General features: G+C 43.8%; 1 protein-coding gene across 3 annotated transcripts in view; it reads right to left on the reverse strand.

Moving 5' to 3' along the window:
- The window catches only part of TFAP2D (transcription factor AP-2 delta), a 38,984-nt gene extending 34,899 nt beyond the window's left edge, over window positions 1-4,085 (reverse strand). The window contains exons 1-2 of one of the 3 annotated variants that reach the window (XM_081906395.1): window positions 4,032-4,085; window positions 2,606-3,103 (exon numbers count right to left, since the gene is read on the reverse strand). In XM_081906395.1, the coding sequence (XP_081762521.1) occupies window positions 2,606-3,103; window positions 4,032-4,070 (537 nt within the window). In that variant the 5' untranslated portion in view covers window positions 4,071-4,085. Of the gene's footprint in view, window positions 1-2,605; window positions 3,167-3,614; window positions 3,705-4,031 lie in introns of those variants that run through there. The other 2 variants (XM_081906396.1, XM_081906394.1) reach the window with 2 other exon arrangements.
- Between the last annotated feature and the right edge of the window lie 20,530 nt (window positions 4,086-24,615).

Genomic DNA, 24,615 nt, shown 5'->3' on the forward strand with positions numbered 1-24,615 from the left:
GATGCATTTTCCTTTACAAACAAACGAGGTACTGGACATGAAAGAGGCCTCTTAAGGGTGTTAACCTACTCAACAGCCCGTGAAGAGTTAAGTACATGCGGAGAAAGAGTCGGTGCATAATAATATAAAGCCCACTTTACAAAAACAACCTTTACAGTCCCGTCTCTCTCTTCCCCAAGCCCCCCCCCCCCGTTTTTCGGCGTATTGACGCTGGCCTAGAAAACCCCTTTCAAGGCCTCTTTTGAGTTTTAGTGTTCTGCCTTAAAGTGATTATGAAATCAATATGGGGAAAAACTAGGCGACTGAGCATAAATTAAAGCGGTGATGGGAAAAGGTGTGACAGTTTCCTTTGTTGCCCATGGAAAATCTTTTTAGGGGTCTCAAAGATGCCCATTCCGGCTCCAAGACTCCTTGCATCTGTTAGGCTGGCTTAAACAGCCTTCCAAACTATTGGACTTTCACTTAACATTCTGAGCAGGGGAAAGTATATTTACATTTGTTGCATTAGAAATGAGGCATATGTTGATGAAGAAAGTGGAAAGCGGGCGGGGGCGGAGATGAAAAAGAAAAGGGAAAGACTGGCTACCAGTTGGAGTTCTTCCTCCAATCTTGGTCGGGCAGCAACCCATTTTGTCACCAAAAAAACCTCCCCTATGAAACATAAGAAGCTGAAATCAACAAGCTTCTTTTCAAGCGTCGAAAAGAAAAAGCTACACAAATCAATGCAGATTCACAAATAGTGGTTTCCCCCCGCCTCCCCCTCGCGCCACTTTCGAAACCCCACATTTGTAACTGTGAAGAAACTGAAGACGATGTAAGGAAATCAGGAAATATACTCATGTATAATGAGTATAACAGACATTATGCATCATGCATAACTCAAAACCAAAACAGGGTTTTGTTAAATTGGATTTTTTTTGGTGGCATTTTTTTGGTAGCGCTTCGACGCCCCCGCCCCCCACAAAGCGTTAAAAACAGAAAGAAGGAAAGACGACCTCGTCTTATTCTCTCCACTATTTAAATTTAAGATAAAAAAATGATTTTTTTTTAGAGTCGTTAAAATGATTCCTAAGCATGAACCTGCCATCTCAGTCATCTCGGCAAAAGGAGGTTGGAAGGGAAGCGCGTTGTTTGGTCGGATGACATTGCGAAAGTGAGCAGCTGAGTGGCACTAAGTCGAAAATTGGATAAACTATGGTGCTTTTTTGCACAGGATTTAGGCATTGTGCGCTGCCTTGCAAACGTCTCTAATCCCTCCTTTTGAAAAAAAAAATACAAGGCTTTGTGCTCCGCATAGAAAAAAAAATGTACAGCTAAAAAAATCAGCAGCAGACGTGGTTATATAAAAAAAGGAGAGTAAATAGGTCTTAGTGAAGCGAAATAGTGAATGGCAGATTTGGGAGAAGGAGTGATGAGGAGGAACATAAGGGAAGCCCTGTTGAAAATGGGGAGGGGGCGGGTAGAGACAGAAGCGTGGAAAATGATTGAGTGAATTTCAATGCAGAAAGTCAGGTTTTAGGGAACTGTTCTTCATGGGCCCAAATGATTTTATTCTTGTGCAAATTCCAAAATATGTGTGTGGGAGGCCTTCCTTTTATATGGTACACATTCAAACATTTTCTTTATCCTCAGAGAGGAAAATATTTTTTTTTTTTCTGATAAGAAATCTGGGGACGGGTTTGAGGGGAGAAGAAAGGACAATAAAAACAACTTAGAATTTACTCTCTGTAAGTAAATAGAACCCACTTCATTAAGTGAAACTACACTCCTTCCTAATAAGCTTGATAGAATTTCACGTTCTCTCTCTTTTACAGTAACGTTATAACTATGTATTAGTTATTATAACTATAATTAGTTATTATAATACATTATATGTATTAAAAGTAGTTAATTCCATCAAAACGCACCTTCCCTTGATGCTGATAGCTTCTTGACTAGGAAACGTTCGAATTTTGTAAAACTAGAGATTTGTGTGTGTCACAGACAGCGAAAGTGAGGTACAACAGAAATAAACAGATGAGTATGTTGGAGATGAAGAGAAAAACAGGTGTTTGCGTTGGAGGGGGAGAGAAATTTAGGGAAGAGACGTGCATGCGTATGTGAACACCGGGAGGGGAAAGCGGATGATTGGGTTAACGAATGGATGGATTTGCAGATCTATTTCAATATTTTACAGCTAGTTTTTAATGCTTCTGCTGGCTCCCTCACTGCCGTAGGTAGGACCCGCAGTCGCCTTCCATGAGCCTCTGCTCTTGTACCGTTCTCTTTAAGAGATATTTCTGCCTATCTGGTTCAGTTTTAATTTTGCAGAGCGGAGTGGGGGGTGTTTGGAGGGATGCGATTGTCTTTAGGGGAGCGACCTTTGATTTCTGCCTGTCTAATCTGGATTAGCTAATGTCCCCGCCCGCCCTCGGCCGCAGGCAGCTCGCAGGTGAGAGGCTCCTCCGCCCGTGCAGCACTTTCTCTCCTGACCAGAAGGTCGCCGAGTTCTCTCTCGACAGCCGGGGGCCGGGTGGGCGACGGGCGAGTGCGGGCCAGGGGTGGGAGCAGGAGCCGGGCAGCGGCGAGGGCGGGGGGTGCGGCGGGAAGGCGACGTGTGATTTACCTGCAGGTCGTCTGCTCCCGAGGCGGCCAGCCCAAGGCTTGGTCCTGGCAGGAGTCTTTGATCGGGGTGCATCCCATACTGGGAGCCATGGCTCATAAGAGACAGGTCGTGGCGACGGTAAGCGTCTAGGCAGCCCAGCTCCCTCCTCTGCTCGTCCAAGCAGGAGGACTTGAGCGCCCGGGCATTGTGCAGGTTGATAAAGTCGGTGGGTTCTCCATGGTGGATCTGCTGGTAGTACTGCTGCGAGTGGTGGAGCGAGTTCAAGGAGTAGGCGTCGGGGTTGACGGCCGGGTGGCTGTGTTGGAACTCGTAGTGGAAGGACTGGTGGTGCAGGGGGGTATACTGGTGGTTGGTGGAGAAGTAGGGGGAGGCGAACTCAGTGCCGGTGGTGGAGTAAGTGAGGGGCGACGTGGAGGAGTAGGCGACGGTGGAGTTGGCCACAGACTCCAGGCATCCCAGCTGCATCAAACGGTAGCTGTTTGATCCATCATGACGTATCTGAAAGGAAGAAGGGAAAAGGTAACCCAAATACTGCAGGCTGGTCATCGGAGAAGAGCGGGGCTCCAAACAGCACCCTGTCCCGCCTAGCTCCCCCCCCCCCGCAACCCTAGCCAAAGCTCCTCTAGAGTTAGCGCCGGCAACCCCATACACCTTGGGCTGGTGCCCTGTAAGTCTGCACTAGAGGTTTAAAGAGGGAGCGAGAGAGAGACCCCTACGTAGGAAAGCGAGGCGTCCACACAGCTTGGAAAAGAAAGCGGCTACTTCACTGTGATGGCTGTTTGCGGAGGAAACCCAAAGTTACCCAACACAAACGCTGCAAAACTCCATATCCGTTTCAAGCGCAGAAGGGCTGATCTCCTCCTCTTACGGTCCTAACTCTCTCAGCAGACATAGGTCTCTCTCGATAGACACCAGGCACCGCGTCTCTCTCGGTGTGGCTCGACTCCCTACATGCCTTTAACCCTTCTTGGTAAAAGATCTAAGTCCAAAACATTCCCCTTCCGACAACCTGAGTAGGAGTCGATTGTTTGCTGGCCCCCGGATTCCCATTGCGCGCCCTCGCTCTCGCTCTTTTTCTCTCTCTCCGGCTATTATTAATAGTATTTGCCACCTTCCGTTTCACGGCATTATCGGGGCCATTAGCCTGCTTTCTTTCCGGCAACCGTTTGAATGCGGCAATGGGTTTGCCCCTTTCCTGGCGACAGATGTCATAACGAATTTTCGCCCTTTACTTCTCGAAGTTCTCTCTGAAGCCGGATTATAATTAAATGTAACGGTCCAATGTGGATTAACAAAAAAATGGAAACAACCACACACAGGCACACTCGACCGTACACACACACACACGCATGCATAGGCACACACATCCGCACACACGCGCACACACACACATCCGCACACACGCACACAGACACACACAAAATACCTCCGCATCGTGGACGAGTCCTGGAAAGGTAGTTGACATTTTGGGTTCTCCGAAAGAGGCTCTGATTAAATCCCTTCTCCAAATGTAAAAGGAAAGAAAAGACACCAAAGCAACCACCAAACCACGAACAGTTTTTAAAAATCAAAAAATTGCAGTCCTCTCCTGTTTCCCACAGACGTGAAAAATATATATACATAAAGAGAGTATTTCTATCTAAACACAAAGAGGCTTTGCAACGTGTCTGCATAGGTCTCCCGCTTTTTTCCACCGTGCACCCTTTTAAAAACCTGTAGGAACAATTTTTCCCTCTGCACAAAAGCAGCTCCCCGGATCAGATTTTGTACTTGCAGGGTATTTCTTTGGCTGATGTCGTAGGTCCCTTGGTAATATAGAAGTTTTGAAAATTAAGCATCAGCACTGAGAACTGGGAGGACAATAGATAGAGCAGCTTCATCCCAGGAGACAAGGAATAAATATTGTATCTTCGCCTAATAAGGAACTGTAGGTTCTTTCAACGTTTTTATACATTTTTCCTTCACTCTTTTAGAAGGCTTCCCCCCACTTTACTCAGGCTAATGTGGGACCTAATCTTTTCGAAAGGGGCCTTTTTAGGAACATATGATTGAGGTGAATTAGAGCTAATACATAAAACAAACTAGATTAATTAAAACCATCCTTTTTCAGTTGGTGAGTGTTTCTTCTTGCGGGCTGTGGCTATCCACCCCCCCACTCATATTGACCAAAACACAAGATTAGCATGTATGTAACTGGATTTCCCCCGTCCTCCGAATTACACCAGCGCATTTATATTTCTTAGAGAAAATAATAAATCGAATTGAAGTCCACCTCCACGCCCCCCCCCCACCTTAGTCAGACTGTTCGATATGGGGCAACTTAGATGAAATCACACTGGGTTTTGAAACAGAATTTCAAAGAAACAACTTATCTGAAATGTGTCACTGCGGTTAAGTGTCGCTGCCGTGCATTAGAGAGAAAGATATATATATAATATAAATACATACATATATATACATATAGGGCGATACCGGGAGCAGGAAGACGCCCCCGCACCCACACAATGACACGGGGTAAGAGAGCTAAAAACCTGGAGATTTCTGAGCGAAAAGGTGAGAAAGATTTGGAGCCTGCCGCCCCAACTTGGAAGTGTCTATTTGAAGTGCGATTTGTTTTATTTTTCAGACAGTTAATTATGGCCGAGTTAGCATTATGGCCGAGTTTAAAACTACGTGCATCTATTTATTTGCAACCATCCCGGGACTTAATTTCTGGGGGCGCGTCCGCTTTCTGCAGGAGAATCATCTAAGCCCCGTTTTCTGCTCGGAGGAACCGCAACTGAAGATTCTCGCTCGTCAGGGCGCGCCTGGCGAATGCTCCAAGGAAGGATCTGAGGCAAATGGCATTTCCTGCCGCTGCTGTGCCTCTCTGCTGATGGCGAGCTTAAATTACAAGCCTTGGAGACAGAAGCGGGTGTAACTCGCTTTTAATTGCCATTTAATTTGGTTCGCTTTTAAGTGTTTAAACCGCGAAGGTGTCTTAATAATAAGCCGCAGGCAAACAGACATGTGGCTCTTTTTTAAGGTCCAGGTTTGGGGAGTGTTTATTGGTATCTGTTCATGCAGGCTAACAGGAGCTGTCATTCAAGCCTCTATTCTTTATCCAAATGGACAAAGGCACACGACTAGAATTGAAATGCATTGTCTGAAATGGAAAAGTGCGATTATCCAGACCGGCACAGGGGTCAGCAGCAAACACTTTTTGTTGCCTCCCCAACCTTCTCTTTAACGGGATGGGGTGGGGTGGGGGTTCAAAAACTCCTTCGCAGAAAGAAAAAAGAAAAAAAGAAATTACACCCTGACATTTTAAACAGGAAATTCCATTAATTACTGACATCTCTAATGTTTCTTTTCCCAGGCTTTGGGCAACTTTGGTGGTAAAGATTAGGAAATGGGAGACAGTACATAAATCAGTGAAATCTTTCCCCTGCAAAGACTGAGTTTGTCCAGTGATCAGCCTACCCCAGTTAAGACACTCCCGTCTACCCCCTTCCTAAGCGGAGGCGCCTTCAGGAAAGAGCAGGGACTCCTCTCAAGTCACCTCCTTTTAAAGGATCCTGTTTGCCCATCAGACGAGAAGAGCCACCAGTCTCTTGGGATAACCACGATTATTCACCCCACCCTGGTTTATGACCATCTATAATGCCGAAGGGTATTGTTTTGGTTTATGAGAGCCTGGATCGTCCTTCTGGCTCGCAAGAGTAGATGAGCACGTCGGAAGCGTGGAAGAAAGAAAGAAAGAAAGAAAGAAAGAAAGAAAGAAAGAAAGAAAGAAAGAAAGAAAGAAAGAAAGAAAGAAAGACTAAACCCAAAGAAAGGAGAAATCTTGTTCATGGCTAGGTTCCACTCAAATGCGTCTATTCAAGTGTAACATCGGACAACTAAATACTTGATTTGTTTGTGTGGAAACCTTACCCACGTCAAACTGGATTTCCAGGAGAATGTGCGGATGATAGCATTCTCTATACTTCCCTCTCACCTGGAAGGTAACCCTACGGATTTCAAGTGAGGTTCTGCTGCTTTAAAAGCAGTTTAGTTTTGCACACCTCAGGTGTGATTCCTCTTGTCATCAACTGGACGTACTTCTAAGTGAGCGCCTTGAGAGTAAGATGGAAATAGACAGGAAGCGAACCTAGATACGCGTACTTGGAGATGAGATCCGTAGGAAATAAGATCCAAGTTGGTGATGGCCACCAACTTGGATGACTTTAAAAGAGAATTAGGGAAATTCAGGGAGGAGGAGAGGGCAACCAACGGCTACGAGCCGTGATGGCTTTGTTCTGCCTCCATTGCCAGGGGCAGGGCGATGCATCTGAATACCGGAATGGCAGGTGGGCAGAGGGCGCTTGCGCTCAGGTCCTGTCTGCGCGCTTCTCATCAGCATCGAACTGGCCAGTGTGAGACAGAATGCTGGACTAGATGAACCAGCGACCTGATCCAGCAGACTCTTCGTATGTTCTTGAAATCAAGCGTAAGTTAGTAATTGGTCGGTTGCTGCAAGGTCTTAAGAGTTGAGGATCTGGTTCACATTCAGTCACGAAACTCTGTAGGTAAGGGTTCTGACAACCTGGTGTGATATGACACTTAATCATTGTTTCGCCCCAACGTCATAGAAAATGTCAGTTCGACGCCGGAAAAGCGAGTGGAGAAAACGCGCGACGTCCTTTCCCATGCTGGCAAAGAAAACAGCCAAATGGAAACAAAGTTTGCATGTTTTATCTTACTTGTCCATGTTTAGGCTGGAGAGCTGTTTTCACTTTCCTACAGCCTAAACAAGGCAAGACAGGCGTGCAGAAATGAGACTGACAGTTTCCTAGGCATGGAAACAACTTCCTCGACAAAGCAGTGACTCCTCAGGAAGAGGATTTAACTCCTCCCTTTCCACAACAACAACAAAAAAGGCACTCCTCCACCGTCGCGTAAACACTAGCGGGGTTACCAAATACAGGATCGGACCGGCAACAAGGACCAAGGTTTCTGTCCGGACTAGCGAAAACGTTTAAAGAACAGCCAGACAGAACAGATGAATTTGTCCCGCTAGTTCTTTTAATATGGAACGTAAGAAGCTGCCTTCTGCCCAGTTCGGACGTGGCTCCATCTACAATGAGAGGCAGCGGCCCTCCGGGGCCTCGGAAGGGTCTTTTCCATACACACACACACACCCCGGAAATGTCGGGGGTTGAACCTGGCTGGGATCATCTGCACGCAAAGATGCGTTACCGCTGAGCTACAGTCCTTCCTACGCCCTCGATTTGTGTTGCCCTCGAAACAAACCATTAAACACAGCCTCTCCTCCACAATCTTGGCCAAATCCATATTGATGAACGGAGTCAAAGCTGTGAAGCAACCGACTGATTGCTTCTCAAAAGCAAGGAAACGCCTTGTTTCCTGCTATGTCAATCCCGTCCTAAGCAAAGCAATAATTGAATGCGTTACAGTTAACAGGTGCAGGTCTACTCCGAAGTAAGTCCCACTGGGATCAATGAGAATTCCTCGCAAGTAAGTGTGTACTGAAGGGCACTCCCAAGGTGTAGTTTAGTTTTCTAGGTAGCCTATTCTCTCGAAGACTTATTTCAGTTTTAGCCTGTGAGGGAGGATTTCAGTGGTACTTTTGATTTCTTTGACAGTTTGCGGGATTATGGAAAGAAATGGGTCTTGAACGCCTGGCTTTTCTCTCAAAACAAGGCATTCAGAACACAGAAGGCCAAAGCAGTGGTTTTACTGTGTGGTGCTGCGGAAACCACCCTAAGCTATTCCTCACCTCCCTTCTCTCCCTTCTCTCTATTTTAATTAGAAAGTCTGTGGGATAAATTGGGGGCTCCTCTGTTTGAGTAGCCAGTGACCAAGAGGAGCTGATTCAGTTCTCAGAGACAGCTCCAGAAGCTTGTTCCACACTATCAGTTTTGCCTTCTTTCTCCCAACCACTCTCTGCCAAGATTCTTTGGTTCATCTTATGATCCACAGGCCCTACCATAATTTCCCCTAAGTCAGGGGTGCCCAAACTTTTTTCAAAGAGGGCCAGATTTGATGAAGTTGGTGAAGTGAACATGCATGAGGGCTGAATAAAGTAGTTGAGCTTTTTTAAGGATTTGACCCCAATAAGTAAACTGCCACGGACTTTGGACATGTCTGCCCTACTACATCAAGGACTGTTTGTGGGAGGAAGGCTGTGAGGGAGCCACCATCCATTCAGACTTATTTGTTGAAAGGTTCCTGTTTAGATGAGAGATGGGCAATCTGTGGCTCTCCTGATGGTGCTAGACACCAACTCCATTCAGCCCAGGCCAAACGTGATGGTGGAAGCATAGGCCACATCTGCCACAATTATTCAGTAGCAGCCAGCTTCCAAGCTGTGTGCTCAGTCTGCCAAGTAATTCCAACAGGAAGTTGTAATTCAACATCCTTGGGCCCACAAGTTGGTTCCCTCTCTCTTCTTTGGGGGATCGGCCCCTTTATAGCACTTCTGACCACCAAACACGGACAGGCTTAAGCCAACAGTGAGACGCGGCAGCTAAAAAAGCCAATGCAATTCTGGGCTGCATCAATAGGAGTATAGCATCTAGATCAAGGGAAGTAATAGTGCCACTGTATTCTGCTCTGGTCAGACCTCACCTGGAGTACTGTGTCCAGTTCTGGGCACCACAGTTCAAGAAGGACACTGACAAACTGGAACGTGTCCAGAGGAGGGCAACCAAAATGGTCAAAGGCCTGGAAACGATGCCTTATGAGGAACGGCTAAGGGAGCTGGGCATGTTTAGCCTGGAGAAGAGGAGGTTAAGGGGTGATATGATAAAGGTAAAGGTAAAGGTACCCCTGCCCGTACGGGCCAGTCTTGACAGACTCTGGGGTTGTGCGCCCATCTCACTTAAGAGGCCAGGGGCCAGCGCTGTCCGAAGACACTTCCGGGTCACATGGCCAGCGTGACATCGCTGCTCTGGCGAGCCAGAGCCGCACACGGAAACGCCGTTTACCTTCCCGCTGGTAAGCGGTCCCTATTTATCTACTTGCACCCGGAGGTGCTTTCGAACTGCTAGGTTGGCAGGCGCTGGGACCGAGCAGCGGGAGCGCACCCCGCCGCAGGGATTCGAACCGCCGACCTTTCGATCAGCAAGTCCTAGGCGCTGAGGCTTTAACCCACAGCGCCACCTGTGTCCCTGTAAGGGGTGATATGATAGCCATGTTCAAATATATAAAAGGATGCCACATAGAGGAGGGAGAAAGGTTGTTTTCTGCTGCTCCAGAGAAGCGGACACGGAGCAATGGTTCCAAACTACAAGAAAGAAGATTCCACCTAAACATTAGGAAGAACTTCCTGACAGTTAGAGCTGTTCGATAGTGGAATTTGCTGCCAAGGAGTGTGGTGGAGTCTCCTTCTTTGGAGGTCTTTAAGCAGAGGCTTGACAAGCATATGTCAGGAGTGCTCTGATGGTGTTTCCTGCTTGGCAGGAGGTTGGACTCGATGGCCCTTGTGGTCTCTTCCAACTCTATGATTCTAAGCAAAACTGGAGTCTAACAGAGAAATGCTGTTCAACCAAATGCTGTTGTTTTACACAGGAGCCACACATCTGCACAGTCCTGCCTTCCATGGACCACTCCTGAGCCATCCATTGTCTCTGCCTTTAGAGACAGAAGAAATCTATTAGTCTTTCGTCTATCCTTAGCTGAAGAGCAAACTGTACTGGGGATATGAAACCTACCCTCTCTCCCACTCCCTTCATAAATACAAGAGCAGCAAGCAAAGTCTCTAATTCAACTATATGCCAGGTCCCTTGGCAAGTGCCAACTTGAATAAAATATTGGGGGAGGCAGGTAAGCCCCATACTGCATAACTGATCACATGATGTGGTGCGCAGACACCATTTGAATGGGAATTCACCTCAACTTGGGAGGGGTGGCCCCCTCAAATATTTTCTTGGGGGGCTGAAGGGACCTCAGCCTCTAGGAGTTGGCTCCTATGCAAGGTGCTGTAGTAATGGTAAAGACTTCAACACACCTCCTTCCCTGCTCTATATTTGTCCCAGATTTCCTCATTTTCCATCATTATATGCTGAAGTCACTTCACTTACTCCAATGTTATTTAAGCTCTTTTTAACTAATTTGCATAAGCATTGGGCTTGGACCATGCATAACCTTTAATGATCTTGAACTCATTTATTCTGCAGCCCACAATAATGGTTTCTCAAGGTGTACCCTATCTATGATTTTGTCTTTTATGTGGCTTACAACATCTTTTATCTATACTGTCAAGGGAAACTGTTCTTTCAGCAGAATCCTTTCCTGCCTTTGGGAACTTTCCCAAGATCTTTATTGGGAGACTAACCTAAATGCGAGAAAGAGCTCTACTCATTGCTGTGAATTGTTGTCTCAGTCACAGGAAACAAGCGTCTACAAGTTGAGAAATGTAGAACTAGTTTTCCCTGCTATTGTTTTTTTATTTCATCAACAAATGTGTGGTTGTCTTTCTCAAGCTACCAATGGGTTTTAATGCAACCACTCATTCAGACAATATTTAGTTTACTTTGAAATATGAATATTCACTTTAAATATGTACTGCTCTTCCCACAATCCTTTCAGAAAGATCCTACTTGCTTCGCTATGTCCACTCCACCAAAGAGACATGGCAACATTGATCTTCCTTCCACTCATACCTGTGAATAGTGATGCAGGTCAAGTCTTGCAATCCTCTCAGCTCAGGATCATGCTGATAATTTTGGATTCGTCTGAGATGCCCTTCTTGATGTGCCATCTCTTATTAGAGATAATTTTTTGTTCCCCCTCCATCCGGGAATATACAGTTAACTGTGGGAGACTTGAGGTTAGAATATTATTGGATGTTACCAATAACATTCACCACTTTCTGGTGGAGATTCACACAAAGAGAGACTGCTGCAGCCTCCAGCAGCAAGGGAAAATCTCTTCAGCAGCATCAAGTAGAATCCCAGCTTCTACTGATTGTTCTTATGCACTAATGTTATGTGGATTTTCTTCCTAATTAGTGTTTAACCACTACGGATCGGGGGGGCAGGGAGGGAGGGGTTTTCATTGATATATACTTTCCCATTCTCTTAGACTGATACACATATTCACAGGATATATACACTAAAGGGATGGCTTTGAAATTGAACAGAATAGGCAGCCTGAAAAACAGGTACCCCTTTGAAGACTCATAATGGAATCTCTCCTAGGAAGATGCCAAGCCCATAGTCCCAATATCAGCAGTTATGGCTTGGAGTGGTAGAGAGTGCTAAGAGAGTAGTCCAAGGTAGAACTGTATATAAGCATGTGGAATATATATAATCTACGAAAGCAAATATATATATATATATATATATATATATATATATATATGGAAAATGCAGATGGTTGCCCTCAAAGCCACCATGACGATGTGTCTCAAGATGTGTATTGCCACATCGTTTTGCCAGCGATGCTAAACCAGGAACCTTTGGAGAGGAGAGGACCTCACACAGGATGTACCAGCTAGCACAGATTTGGGATTTTTTAAATAGCACAGTTGTTGTGCCACCAATGGTGATCTACACAATCTGCCCTTTAAGCTGGGTCATCTTGTGAGTGATGTGCTATTTCATTGTCTTCAAATTCACAATGCCTTCAGCATAGAAGTGCCTCCAGTTTTTCTGAGAGTGACTGATCCAAACACTACTTGTTTTGTAGTCTCTTAGAAAAAAAAGGGAGGGGGTAACTATACAAAGGATTATCAAGGATTTCCTGACCAGGCTCTCCATAAAAGTACTCCTGGCTGAGAAAACATCACACCAGATGCAGAGCAGCTTTTTCATCAAGAAGACTATTCTGACATTGTTTTCAAGATGCATTTTAATATTTGAGTCAGTATCCAGTCATTAAACTTCTCTCTGGTAGCTGAGAATGAAAACATCTGTAGACTGTGATGTATTAAAGATGTACCGTATATTAGGAGTCTCTATAATTGATGGAGACATTCCAATAAATAATACAGTGTCAGAATCTTTAGATTATTGAGTCTCATCTACAGTGCTCATATATTTATGCACCACCAGTAATAGCAAGCATGTCTCCTTCTCTAATTAAACACACAGCACCACCATGGTATGTTTAAATAACATAAGACTATAGCACAAATGTGAAAATAATTCATGTCAAAGATTTGGGTCCTTAGCTTATGAGTCCTCTTAGTGTCAACTCTTTTTTGTAGTGAAATAAGTTGGTGATCATTGATGTGAATGTCAACATCTGCTAGATTTTGGATAATCATTCTAATGTATCATACAAATAAGTATTTTGACTTGCTTTTGTTCTTCCAGTTGTAGGCCTATGCTTTACTAGTAACACTTCATGTGTCAGTCTAATGCTATTAATGTTTTTAAGCCACTATTTTCTCAAGAGTATGAGCAGCTTGAATAAATTTTATGATTAAGGTGGGTTTTTTTTTTGTAAAAATAAAATAAAATTGAACACATATTTATTCATGGGCTTGAAACATAAGGCTTTTATTGACCCAAGAATCCAGGATGGTTGCAAAGGAACCACTGAATATATATTTTTCCTTGACTGATTGAGAATTCATGCCTTTCTGCTATTAAAATGCATATGCTGCATTCCCCAGACTGAAGCCAGCTACTTCAGAGACACTGGAGTCCATCAGGGAATATGTATTTATGTTTTAAAAACATAATTTAATTTCCCCATTGATTGTAACAGCTCATGGATAAAATCAAGGTTTTCCCCTCCCATAATTATCACTTTAAATTAACAAGTAAAATTTATATGGAAAACAAAATAATGTCCTCAGCAACCCAGCAATGAGAGGGTAGTGGTAAGTTTGTTTTATTTTTTAAATCCACAAGGTTTGATTCTGAAATGAGTTTTTTCTTCTTACGTTTTCCTTTCTTAAAACAACTTTTGGCAACAGCCAATAGAGATTCATAACGGTCCTGCTGATAGTACAAACTATGAATTCAATTCTGCAAACCTAGTAATCCCTGCTTAAGCTAGTTGTCTTCCTGACCCTATTGGAGTCCTTGACCTGGGTGAAGGTTGAAGGGTCAAAGCCCTAGAACTCTGAAACTCTCGAGGCTTGAAGGGTTTGGCCCAAAGCTCATTGCAAGTCAGAGCCTCTTCAATTGAATGCACTAGGCTTGAGCTGAGGCCCTGAGCAAATGTTTGAATTTTCATTGTGTTTTAAATGAAAGAATGAAAGAGTAAATGGCGAAGCAATGACTGCTCACATTAAAGGAATGGATTTTTAAGCATTTGGGGCCATTTCACACAGTACAGCACAGAGCAAAATTTGGGTTTGCCGTCAAGTAAGGACCAAACTACATGTTACATGCACTTGCATCTTTAATTGCCTCATTCCCTTCAGGAGAAGTATATAAACTCTCTTTGGGTGGCCACTGGACGTGCAGAAGTGGTGGAGGGAAACTGTTTCAGGGTTCCTCCACATGGGGGTTTTATGCTGCAAGTGTCATTCAGGTTTGATTTTTTTCTGTGTGCCCAATGGGCATGCAGCTACCCCCCACTCCTGTATTAGTCGTAGGTTTTTGTTTTAAAAAAGCTATTCTACTGCTTCCCAACCACAACAGTGGGCGGTCCTTGATGGAATGTTTCTGTGATATGTTCCTCTCAGTCACTACTTCCACACCTTTAGTCAACTTCCCTTATTCTGGACATGCATACAGGAATTTCTTCTTTAAAAATTGCGCAGGAAGTACACAACAGCAAGTGTTATGAACCCTTCGTTATCATGTCTCACATTGAGCAAAACTGGCTTATGCTATTTTAATTTGGAGGTGGGAGGTGACATCAATGTCCATTTATTTTCTTTTTAAAAGAAGTTAATTAATAATTATGACTTTGGGTGTGTAATGGTTTTGGTTTTATTTAATGGATTTTCTCCAGTAAGAGGAAATCTGGATTAAATGTAAAAAAAGAAGGAGAGAAAATGGGCTGGAATTTTTATGACAATGACATCATGTCAATGGTGTGAAAAATAAGCATGCGTGAGTAGCACCAATATCAAAACAAACCTCTATCCAAAAGTGCCCTAACACTTTCCCAGCCCACTGTTTTTCTGCTCCAAATTACTCCTAAATGTCTTCTCCTGTAGAGAAGAAAAGTTTTTTTCTCATTATATGAGATTGCATATAATGTCTAGTTTGGTTCTTGATCTTAAAACTTGCTTTAAAAGATATAGTATGAAGTCACCCGAAAGATCCTTTCAGGATCTTCAGCAGTACCATTTCCCAGGTTCTGAATAACAGGAAAATAAAGCATATTATTGTTTGCAAACAGCAACCCCTATGAAGACTTTCTGAGTGAACCTATCAGCACTGCTTGAAATGGCAGCTGAAGAAAAGGATGACTTTGGAACCCTAATCTGAAAGCATTAGTTATTTACAGGATATTGAGATCTGCAATCTTGTCTGAAAGGCTGTAAATATGAACTCACTCTGCAGTCTTTGGCATCAACAAGTAATTAATTTAAGCATAAAATTGCATTTCCTAAATCAAGCCAGTAACAATAGGAAACCACCCACACAATGCATCTTTACTTTCAACAGGGCATCATTCAAATCAAATGTGTTCAGGAATGTGACCATAAATCTCAGAATTAGAATCAGGGCTATTTTCAAAACCTGAGATTTATGTTGGCTGATAAAAATCAAAGTAACTCCATGAATATTCTCAATGCTGTTATATTTCAGGGCATCACAACATCAGAATATTTATCAGCACTTTGTTTCCAAGCCTCAATCCCTATTTCAATCAACAACAATTGATTTCCACTGAGTGGTTCTGTCCATAGTCTATCCATGTGGGAAGCTGTGGTCATTTATGTACATGCTAATTCTACTGAAGTTAGTGGTACTGATTTAAGCTTAACTGAGAAAATCTGTGCCTTAATTTATGCCTTACTATATCAGAAATATGCTAGCAGTGACCCTATCAACTTGAGACCAAACACACTTACAGGGAAGTAACCCCATCACTTCCAGTGGAATTTACTTCCAAGAATATGTGCTTAGGGCTGGGATGTACATTTGAATCCCCAAGGTTATTAGGGATGAGTCATTGTGAGTAATGTACAGCAAATCTAAAGGCTGATTTTTATTTATATAATTAATTGGGGTGGGAGATGGTGAATTATATCTCTCCGCTCTCTTCCTTCAAATCCCTCCTCAATACCCACCTGTTCTATAAAGGTTTTTGTGCATAATATCTTTCTCTTCACTCCCCACTGAACTTGAATTTGTGAATACCCCCCCCCCCTCCGCTATCCTTGCTCCCACCACCTTCCGCCTACACTGGTGTTTCCTCCTCTGCTGAAATGTAAATTGTAAGCTGCTTGGGGTTGAGAAACAGTTACCAACAATCTCTTTGTCCTTGCTTTAAATTTTAATTATTCTGGAGCAGAATGACTCTAAATCATTGAAGTATTACTTGTTTTCCTGCAGGATGTTTCCCCAAATCTAAAAGGTACCCTCCTTTATTGTCTTCAAACAACCCCTGAGCTAGGTTGAATGTTTGCAATAAGAGCATGAAAAAAGGATGCAAGCCTGCCTGGCATCCCTTTCTTTTATTTTCTGTAACAGGAGCAGCCTGTTAGTTGGAGTAATCCCACACCCTCTCCCTCCCTGCTCTGCAATCCCCCCATCTCCTTCCTCCAAAGAGTTATTGGTTTATCAAACATCATGGCCCCTTCCAACAAGGTCCCTTGTCTTTCAGCAATGCTTCAGCAGGGAGCTGTCCATTCAGGACCAAACAACCACGTGGTGCCTGCCCGCGAAAAAACAAAAGAAGTGAAATATTAATTAAGAGAGAGAGAGAGAGATGCAATCTGTTCAATCCTACGCCTGCAGGCAAGCTCTAACGGAAACCACATATGCTTTCTCTCTCCCCCCAAGAAATCTTCATTTGGGCATTAAAATACTTAAAAGGATTAGTCATTAAATACTTGTACATTTGGTTTAATTTGCTAGAAACTCTATGTCACAGGGTTAGATCAGAAAGCTAAGAGTTTTAATCTCATTTGCAGTATTTACCTAGATGTTTTATTTCTTCTGCTGCTTGTTACAGGGATCATATTAATATCCCATGCATCCAGAGGGAGGAGGTTGAAAAAAAGGAGCTGGTTGCTGACTGATGGCATAGAAATATCAAAGGGCCTTTTCAAGTAAAACAAAAAGCATTAATGGGAATTGGGTGTTTCCTATAGCAGTCTGGCTCCTTTTAATGATAGGGATGCTGTAATAGTTGCTCAGGGAGACAGTGAGGCTAAATGGGTAAAGTAGTGGCTGAACCCGTATGGGGATTTGGGCGATGTCCCACCATTTCAGTTGTTCAGGTTAGGTCGTCTTCCTACTCTCTGATTTTATCTCTTCCTTTTCCAGTGTCATATAAGAACACTGAGTTGTTTCAAGCAATGGGTTATTGCAACAAATTCTTCTATGTTAGTTTCTCAAGCTGATGTTGCCATGTAATTAATGGAAGAGTTGGCACATTTCATTTTGCAGTGCACTTGCTTAATTAGGATCAGCAACTTTGGTAATATGGTGCCCTGTGCAAGGCCAAAATTGGACAGCCAAAATTTCACTGCCTGGCCCCAGCCTAAAACTGCCTTCTCAAAGCCGGATATATGAGGTGTCAGGTTTGGGAAGGAGGTGCAAGGCTCTTGCAGGGTCCTAGAGCCCTCCCTTCTCCTTCCCAAAGTTGGGGAAGTGCTAAATAGGCTTTAGGAAGGAGGTGGGAAGGTGTCCCTTTGGCCCCTGTGCCCTGTGTGTGTGAAAACTGGTCATGGTGCCCTAAATCTGCCTCTGGGGACAACATGTATGGAACTTGAGTAGCCATGATCTAAAAAAAAATAACCTGTTATGATTCCAGGGATCTTTGATACTGGGAAGGGCCATAGCTCATGCTTTGCATTCAGAATGTCTTGGATTCAGTTCCTGGCATTCCCAGGTAGAGCTGGAAAAGTCCCATGTCTAAAACTCCAGAGAGCTATAAATAATACTGCCACTACATGGCCTTGTACTGTATTACAAGGGACGCGGGTGGCGCTGTGGGTTAAACCACTGAGCCTAGGACTTGCCGATCAGAAAGTCGGCGGTTTGAATCCCCACAACAGGGTGAGCTCCTGTTGCTTGGTCCCTGCTCCTGCCAACCTAGCAGTTCGAAATCACATCAAAGTGCAAGTAGATAAATAGGTACCACTCCGGCGGGAAGATAAACAGCGTTTCTGTGCGCTGCTCTGGTTCACCAGAAGTGGCTTAGTCATGCTGGCCACATGACCTGGAAGCTGTACGCCGGCTCCCTCAGTCAGTAAAGCGAGATGAGTGCCACAACCCCAGAGTCATTCACGACTGGACCTAATGGTCAGGGGTCCCTTTACCTTTACATGGCCTTGATAAGATGTGCACAAATCCATTCAAATCTAATCAACTGAAACGTGTACAATGATACCTCGGTTTAAGAACAGCCCTGTTTACGAACTATTCCGTATATGAACTCTGCAAAACTGAAATTAGTGTTCCAGTTAGCGAACTTTACCTTGGTCTATGAATGGAAGCCAAACGGTGGAAGGGCACCGGTGTCAGGAGGCCTCATTAGGGAAAGAACACCTTGGTTTAAGAATGGCTTTGGTTTAAGAACGGACTTCTGGAATGGATTAAGTTAATAAACAGAGACACCACTGTGATGAGATATTTAGCTCCAAGCCACAGTATACCATGGGGAGATGAAATATGGAATATGGGGCATATTGACACTCAGCAGGCCCATTGGCAGACCAACTATCCTTACAAAGATGTCTGCAAACATGATATGAAGGGCAGCAACATCACTCCTGCCATGTGGGAATCCCTTACAGACAACCACAGTGTCTGGAGACAGAAAGCAGGTCATGTATCCATAGCAGTGACCAGAGGAGGAAGCAGCACAGAGAGAATAAATGCCATGGTGCATTTGCATCAGCACAACTAGACACCTTTATTTGCCCCAGCTGCAACAAAACATGTCTCTCCCATATCAGTTTCTACAGCCACAGCAGGTGCTGCAACCTTCCAACAGTTTGACTTTACCTGCAAAGGCACACACTTCTGTTGGATGCCAGCCAGCCAGCCAGCCAGCCAGCCAACCAACCAACCAACCAAGCCTCAGACAACAGAACAGTCCTTAGAATCAAAGATGGTACCAGTAACTGGTACACGTTTAAGAGTCAGAACATCCCACCAATAACTAGATTGAGGCATTTTGCATCACTGCATGTTTCTGAATGGTCTTCAATGACAATCTCACAAAGAGTGTACTAGAGTAGTCCAACTTGAATGTCACTACTACATTCTATGTCATTAGTAAATGAGGTAAAGGGACCCCTGACCATTAGGTCTAGTCGTGACCAACCCTGGGGTTGCAGCTCTCATCTAGCTTTATTGGCCAAGAGAGCCAGCGTACAGCTTCTGGGTCATGTGGCCAGCATGACTAAGCCACTTATGGCAAACCAGAGCAGTGCACGGAAACGCCGTTTACCTTCCCGCCATAGTGGTACCTATTTATCTACTTGCACTTTGACATGCTTTCGAACTGCTAGGTTGGCAGGAGCAGGGGCTGAGCAACGGGAGCTCACTCCGTCACGGGGATTCGAACTGCTGACCTTCTGATCAGCAAGTCCTAGGCTCTGTGGTTTAACCCACAGCGCCACCCGCGTCCTTGTAAATGAGGCTAGGTCTGCTCTATTCAGATAGCGTCATGGTTGGTGTCATTCTGTGAACTGCCCTGAGACCTCCAGGTATAGAGTGCTATATAAATTAAATAACAACAACAACAACAAAAACAACAACAACACCATTCTAAATGGAAAAATGCACTCCTGACCACTATGCTGAATCCAGGAGAACTCTGAAACTGTTTACTTCAGTGGGACTGCAACCTTATCCAAGAAGGATCATGAGCCTCCATCCAGAGTTGACAATTCACCTTCCTCACAACACCCCCCTCTTGTCTGGATGAAGTTTTAGCTTGCTTGCCTTCATTCACACCAAAGCTGCCTCCAGGCACTGGTTCAAGAATTTCACAGCCTCCTTAACAGAGAAATGGGAGTTTGCTTAAAGGCAAAATTAATCGGTAAGGATATCTTCCATGTTGGAGCTTCAGCAGTGGACAGCTGGAGTCACGAAAAGTCTCCTTCCTCCGATGTGTGTGGGGGCATTCCCTCTGGGGCAGCAAGGACTGGCATACATTAGAGAGTGGGCAGGATAGAGTTACACTCTAACATTTTCTTTTGGAAGACTGGGTAATGCTAGTTTGTATATTTTGGGAATTGAGGAGGAATGTCTCCCTAGGTCAGTTTGGTCAGTGGCTTATGTGGGGAGAGAGGTGAGAGAGAAATGGGGCAAGAATACAGACAACCAATATTTGGGGGTTTCACCATTCCGCAACATTATTCTAGTCTATTCTGGCTTATTATGGTTGCTATGTAGTGTAGGCTGAATGATGGAGCACTTGGGAGCAGGCAGGTCATAGAAGAGGGTTTTGGAGTGCATGGTCTTTTCTTCCTTTTTAATTTCATGAATCTATAAAACTATGCCCACATCAATTCAAATCTGCAGATAAGTTTAATATCAGCCATGAATTGAAAGGCAACCAAGCCATAAGATCCTTTTTATTTTCTTAAAACAACATTTTCACAGGAGATGAGACATTATGTAGCAGCTCTCCTGATGGCTGCCATCTTGCTTTCCTCAGAATGCTTCATTTTTTGTGGTGAATGTTCAGAGGCATTCTGGAGTGGTGAATGTCGCGCCACTGAAGTCTCCTTCTGCCAGAGCTGACTTGGCTCCTGCTGCAGACAGGTCATCTACTTCTCCGTCCTTGAATGCCACCAATTGAACAAATGCACATGAACAGGAGTCCCAGACTAGATGTTCATTCATGACAGTTTATTCCTCTAAACATTAATTGTACCACAAACTGAACTGAACTGGATAGACTCCATTTGGTTCAGTTGTCCATTTGTCCCTAAACAAATGCACACTCCTAGCAAGCAGCCACCCATCCAGGCATTGATCAAACTTGTAGGAAAGTTTCATACGTGCACTGCCTGGGACACATTTTCTGTTCATGTGGGTAAAGGCAGCCCAAAAGTCATGAATCTGAAAACTGGCGGATGACCTGTGATGTCTGTTCATGTTGAGTCATAGAAGGAAAGGAGGGAGTATAAGAGAGACATAGGAAACCTATCCATTCCCTTCATTGCCTTTCAGCTTTCCCAGGCAATCAGTTTACAGCATGCAAAGTTAAGTGACTGACAATTTTGCAGCCTTTAAAGGGACCTCAAAATTTGCTGCCTAAGGCAGGTCACCACACCCTGCATGATGTTAGGGCCAGCCTTGAGGCTCTGCCCCTACAGCAAGGCTAGTTCCTCTGTTGCAAGGCTACGCTGCTTTAGGTGCCGGTTTGGGGCCAGCAAGAGGAAAGATAAAATTTGAGGGTTTTGATGAGGTGAAAAGCCCTTGCTTTTCAAGAATGCAGACCTTTCTTTTCATGTCATAGCTGCTGCGTTTAATCTACTGGATTTATTTCCAAATATCTTATAGATGGGGAGGGGAGAAGTTTTATTCTCAGATGTTGCTCCCATGTTCAGTTTTATTTGAGAATGCAGGAATAAACCCTGCACCACACATAAAGCTTTTTCAATCACACTGTTGTGCTTTTCTTCCCTTCTCAAAAGCCAGAAACTCTTTTCTCATATTCAAAGCGTTAAGCCCTGCTACCCATGGGAATGCTTGGATGAGGACTAGATAAGAGAGTTACATTAGGGCAGAAATTCGGGTCACATCATATCAAACCGAAAGCATCAGGCCAAATACGGGTTTGGCTAATAAGATTTGTACACAGTCATTTTAAATTTTTAAGACTTGCCTTGAAATTTAAGGGGAAAGAAAAAGAAAAAAGAAACAACGAATGCATTTTCAATAAGCACTGATTTTATTTGCTTGCAACATTTTAGGCTTCTTTTCTGCATGTTATTCTCTTCTCCTGGAAACTTCAATCCTCCTGGAAGACTTAGGCCTCATCCTCACTCATGTGGTAAAACAGATTATGCCACTTTTTTAAAAAGCTCCTTCACACACAGTTGTTCCCTGCTCATCAAAATTTGGCATTTTTTGGATAAATCTCTTTAACATGTTAGTTTTATATGTGAAGAGATTTTTGGTTTTGGGACATCCTATCATGTGAGCCTTCCACCTGCAGTTTGAAGGGGCAGGGCCCAGCCATTGATTTTCAACACCTCAGCGACAACTTGCCTCAAAACACAGCTATGTGTCATCAGCTATTCCATTTACAAGAGGAACAAATTGAAGAAAAGTTAAGCCTAGTGTATGTTAAATTATATAACTGGGACATATGATGGCTCATGAAATGCTTACCTAAATTTCTCAAGTAAATTAATCTTAGAATTTGTATACAGTTCTAGCTTTAGTTGGCTGAGCAGATAATCTAAAACTTATTTTATGAATTAGTTGAAACCTAAACCGAAGAAGAAAACAGAACAAGGCAGAGAACTAGATTAATAATTGTTTAGTGTATTGCACACAAGGCAATACAATAGAATCACTGTGTGGCTACGCATAGAGAATGTGTCTGCTCTGTTTAATGCTTCGTGTTTCTTCTCAGCGGCAGCTTTTCCTTAACATAAGGAAGCAAAATGAAAGTCACTGCAATGAAATTGTGGCAAACAAATGCAAGGGGAGAGAGGCTCCATGTTGTCCAGCAGGTAATGGCTTTTTCCACCTTCCTGTCGTAGGAGCCTCCATAAGGATGCTGTTTCCAGAGGAAGAACTGTGAGATTAGAGAGACTTGTTTACCACCAGGGGGTGGTTGATTTCACCTGTGCTGCTCCATCCCCAGCCTGAGGACCCTTCAGAAGGGAGTTATTGCCATGGGCATTAGCTGTATGTGTATTTTGATGAACTGAATGGAGAGAAAGATTATGAGTCATGGGGTGTGGAGAGTGCATGTATGAACTTACCAATGCTTAGTTTATATTGGCTGCTATTTTGTTAATGTTATTATTTTGTTTTATAGATTATAACTTCGGAATTGATTTGTTAATCATATAATATGACTTTGCCTTAATTGCGATGTTTAGCGTATTTTAATTTGTGGTTTAGTTAATAGTGTTTTATAGATTGTAATTATTTCACTGATGATTTGTTATTTATTCTGTACAATTTATGTTGTATTTGTGATGTTCCATGTTATTATTATGATTACTTATTGTTTGTAAACTGCTTTGGGATTCATTTTAATGAAAAGGGGCATAAAAATATAATAAATCCATTAAATCAAATCAAACCCAACACAACTGTTGTGGATACATCAGTGTTACACCAGTATTTTACACAACAAACATGTGGAGTGTGGATGAAAGTTATGCATCCTTAAATATCTGTGCACAAGGACTTGGCTCAACCAGGGCTCCCAAACATGTGTACGATAATGTACACTTTTTGCATTAGCTGGAGAGGACACTAGTAGGCAATAATGCTGTAACAATCATGTTTGATGTGTAAGGCGTGGAGCTGCCTTCACAGGGTTCTTCATACTCCTATATATTTTAGGTGTATGATCAACAAGACAAAACAAACTCCCCCTGTGCTTGTCTGTATGCCAACCGCAGTATTCCTATGCAACTGCAGATGTAAGTGAGAGTATGATATATGGGACAGAGAGACTAGGGATGACAAAACCTAGAAATCATAAAACCTATGATAGCATTCCTTCCAAAACCAGATATAGGCAACCTAAGGCCTTCTCAGTCTGGCCCGCGGACAGTCTGGGAATCAGCATGTTTTTACATGAGTAGAATGTGTGCTTTTATTTAAAATGCATCTCTGGGTTATTTGTGGGGCCTGCCTGGTGTTTTTACATGGGTAGAATGTGTGCTTTTATATAAAATGCATCTCTGGGTTATTTGTGGGGCATAGGAATTCATTCATTTCCCCCCCCCCCAAATATAGTCTGAGGGACAGTGGACCAGCTCATGGCTGAAAAAGGTTGCTGACCCCTGAGGTATACAGCTAGCTCCTTATCCCTCTTCCTGGCTTCCAGTCCTCCTGCTTCTACCATACATTAGTAACCACCCAAACTGTTTGTGGTCCCTTCTCTTTCCCAAGTCTATATAGGAGAAAAACATAAACAACAACGCACATTCCAAATTAAATATGACAGCAGGCATAAATCACAAAGAATAAATATGGAATGGAAATGAAACTTGAGACTGGGTTGGTAACAGTGATAAGACACTTGTGCAAAGTAAGGGGCTGCTTTATACAAATTTTACACACCCTCATCCCAGAGTGTGATGTGCAACAAGTTACATGTTTGCAAACAGAATGGTCAGTAAAGCCAGGATGTGGGTAGGTGCCAGGGACTTCAGTAGGCAGGCAGAGCTGGAGGTGGATCCTTGAGCAAAAACAATGGGGTGGTAAGACCAGTCCACTGCTTTTAAGCAACGGGGCGGGGGTGGAGATGTTTTTGTAAAATTTATTGCATGTGATCACAGAACTGGAGATTCTGGAGAGTTTCATCCAGGCTTCCTCAATCAGATGTCCTCCAGATGTTTGGGCTACAGCATTCATCAGTCTCAGCTAGAATGGCCAAGGGTCAGGGATTCTGGGATTTGTTGTATATAAGACTATCAGGGCACCAGGCTGCATAAATTTGGTTCAATCTAGGCCTCCCATGGGACGCAGGTGGCGCTGTGGGTTAAAGCCTCAGCGCCTAGGACTTGCCGATTGAAAGGTCGGCGGTTCGAATCCCTGCGGCGGGGTGCGCTCCCGCTGCTCGGTCCCAGCGCCTGCCAACCTAGCAGTTCGAAAGCACCTCCGGGTGCAAGTAGATAAATAGGGACCGCTTACCAGCGGGAAGGTAAACGGCGTTTCCGTGTGCGGCTCTGGCTCGCCAGAGCAGCGATGTCACGCTGGCCACGTGACCCGGAAGTGTCTTCG

The sequence above is a fragment of the Podarcis melisellensis genome, assembly GCF_964234715.1.
Source record: "Podarcis melisellensis genome assembly, chromosome: 3".
Lineage (NCBI taxonomy): Eukaryota > Metazoa > Chordata > Lepidosauria > Squamata > Lacertidae > Podarcis > Podarcis melisellensis.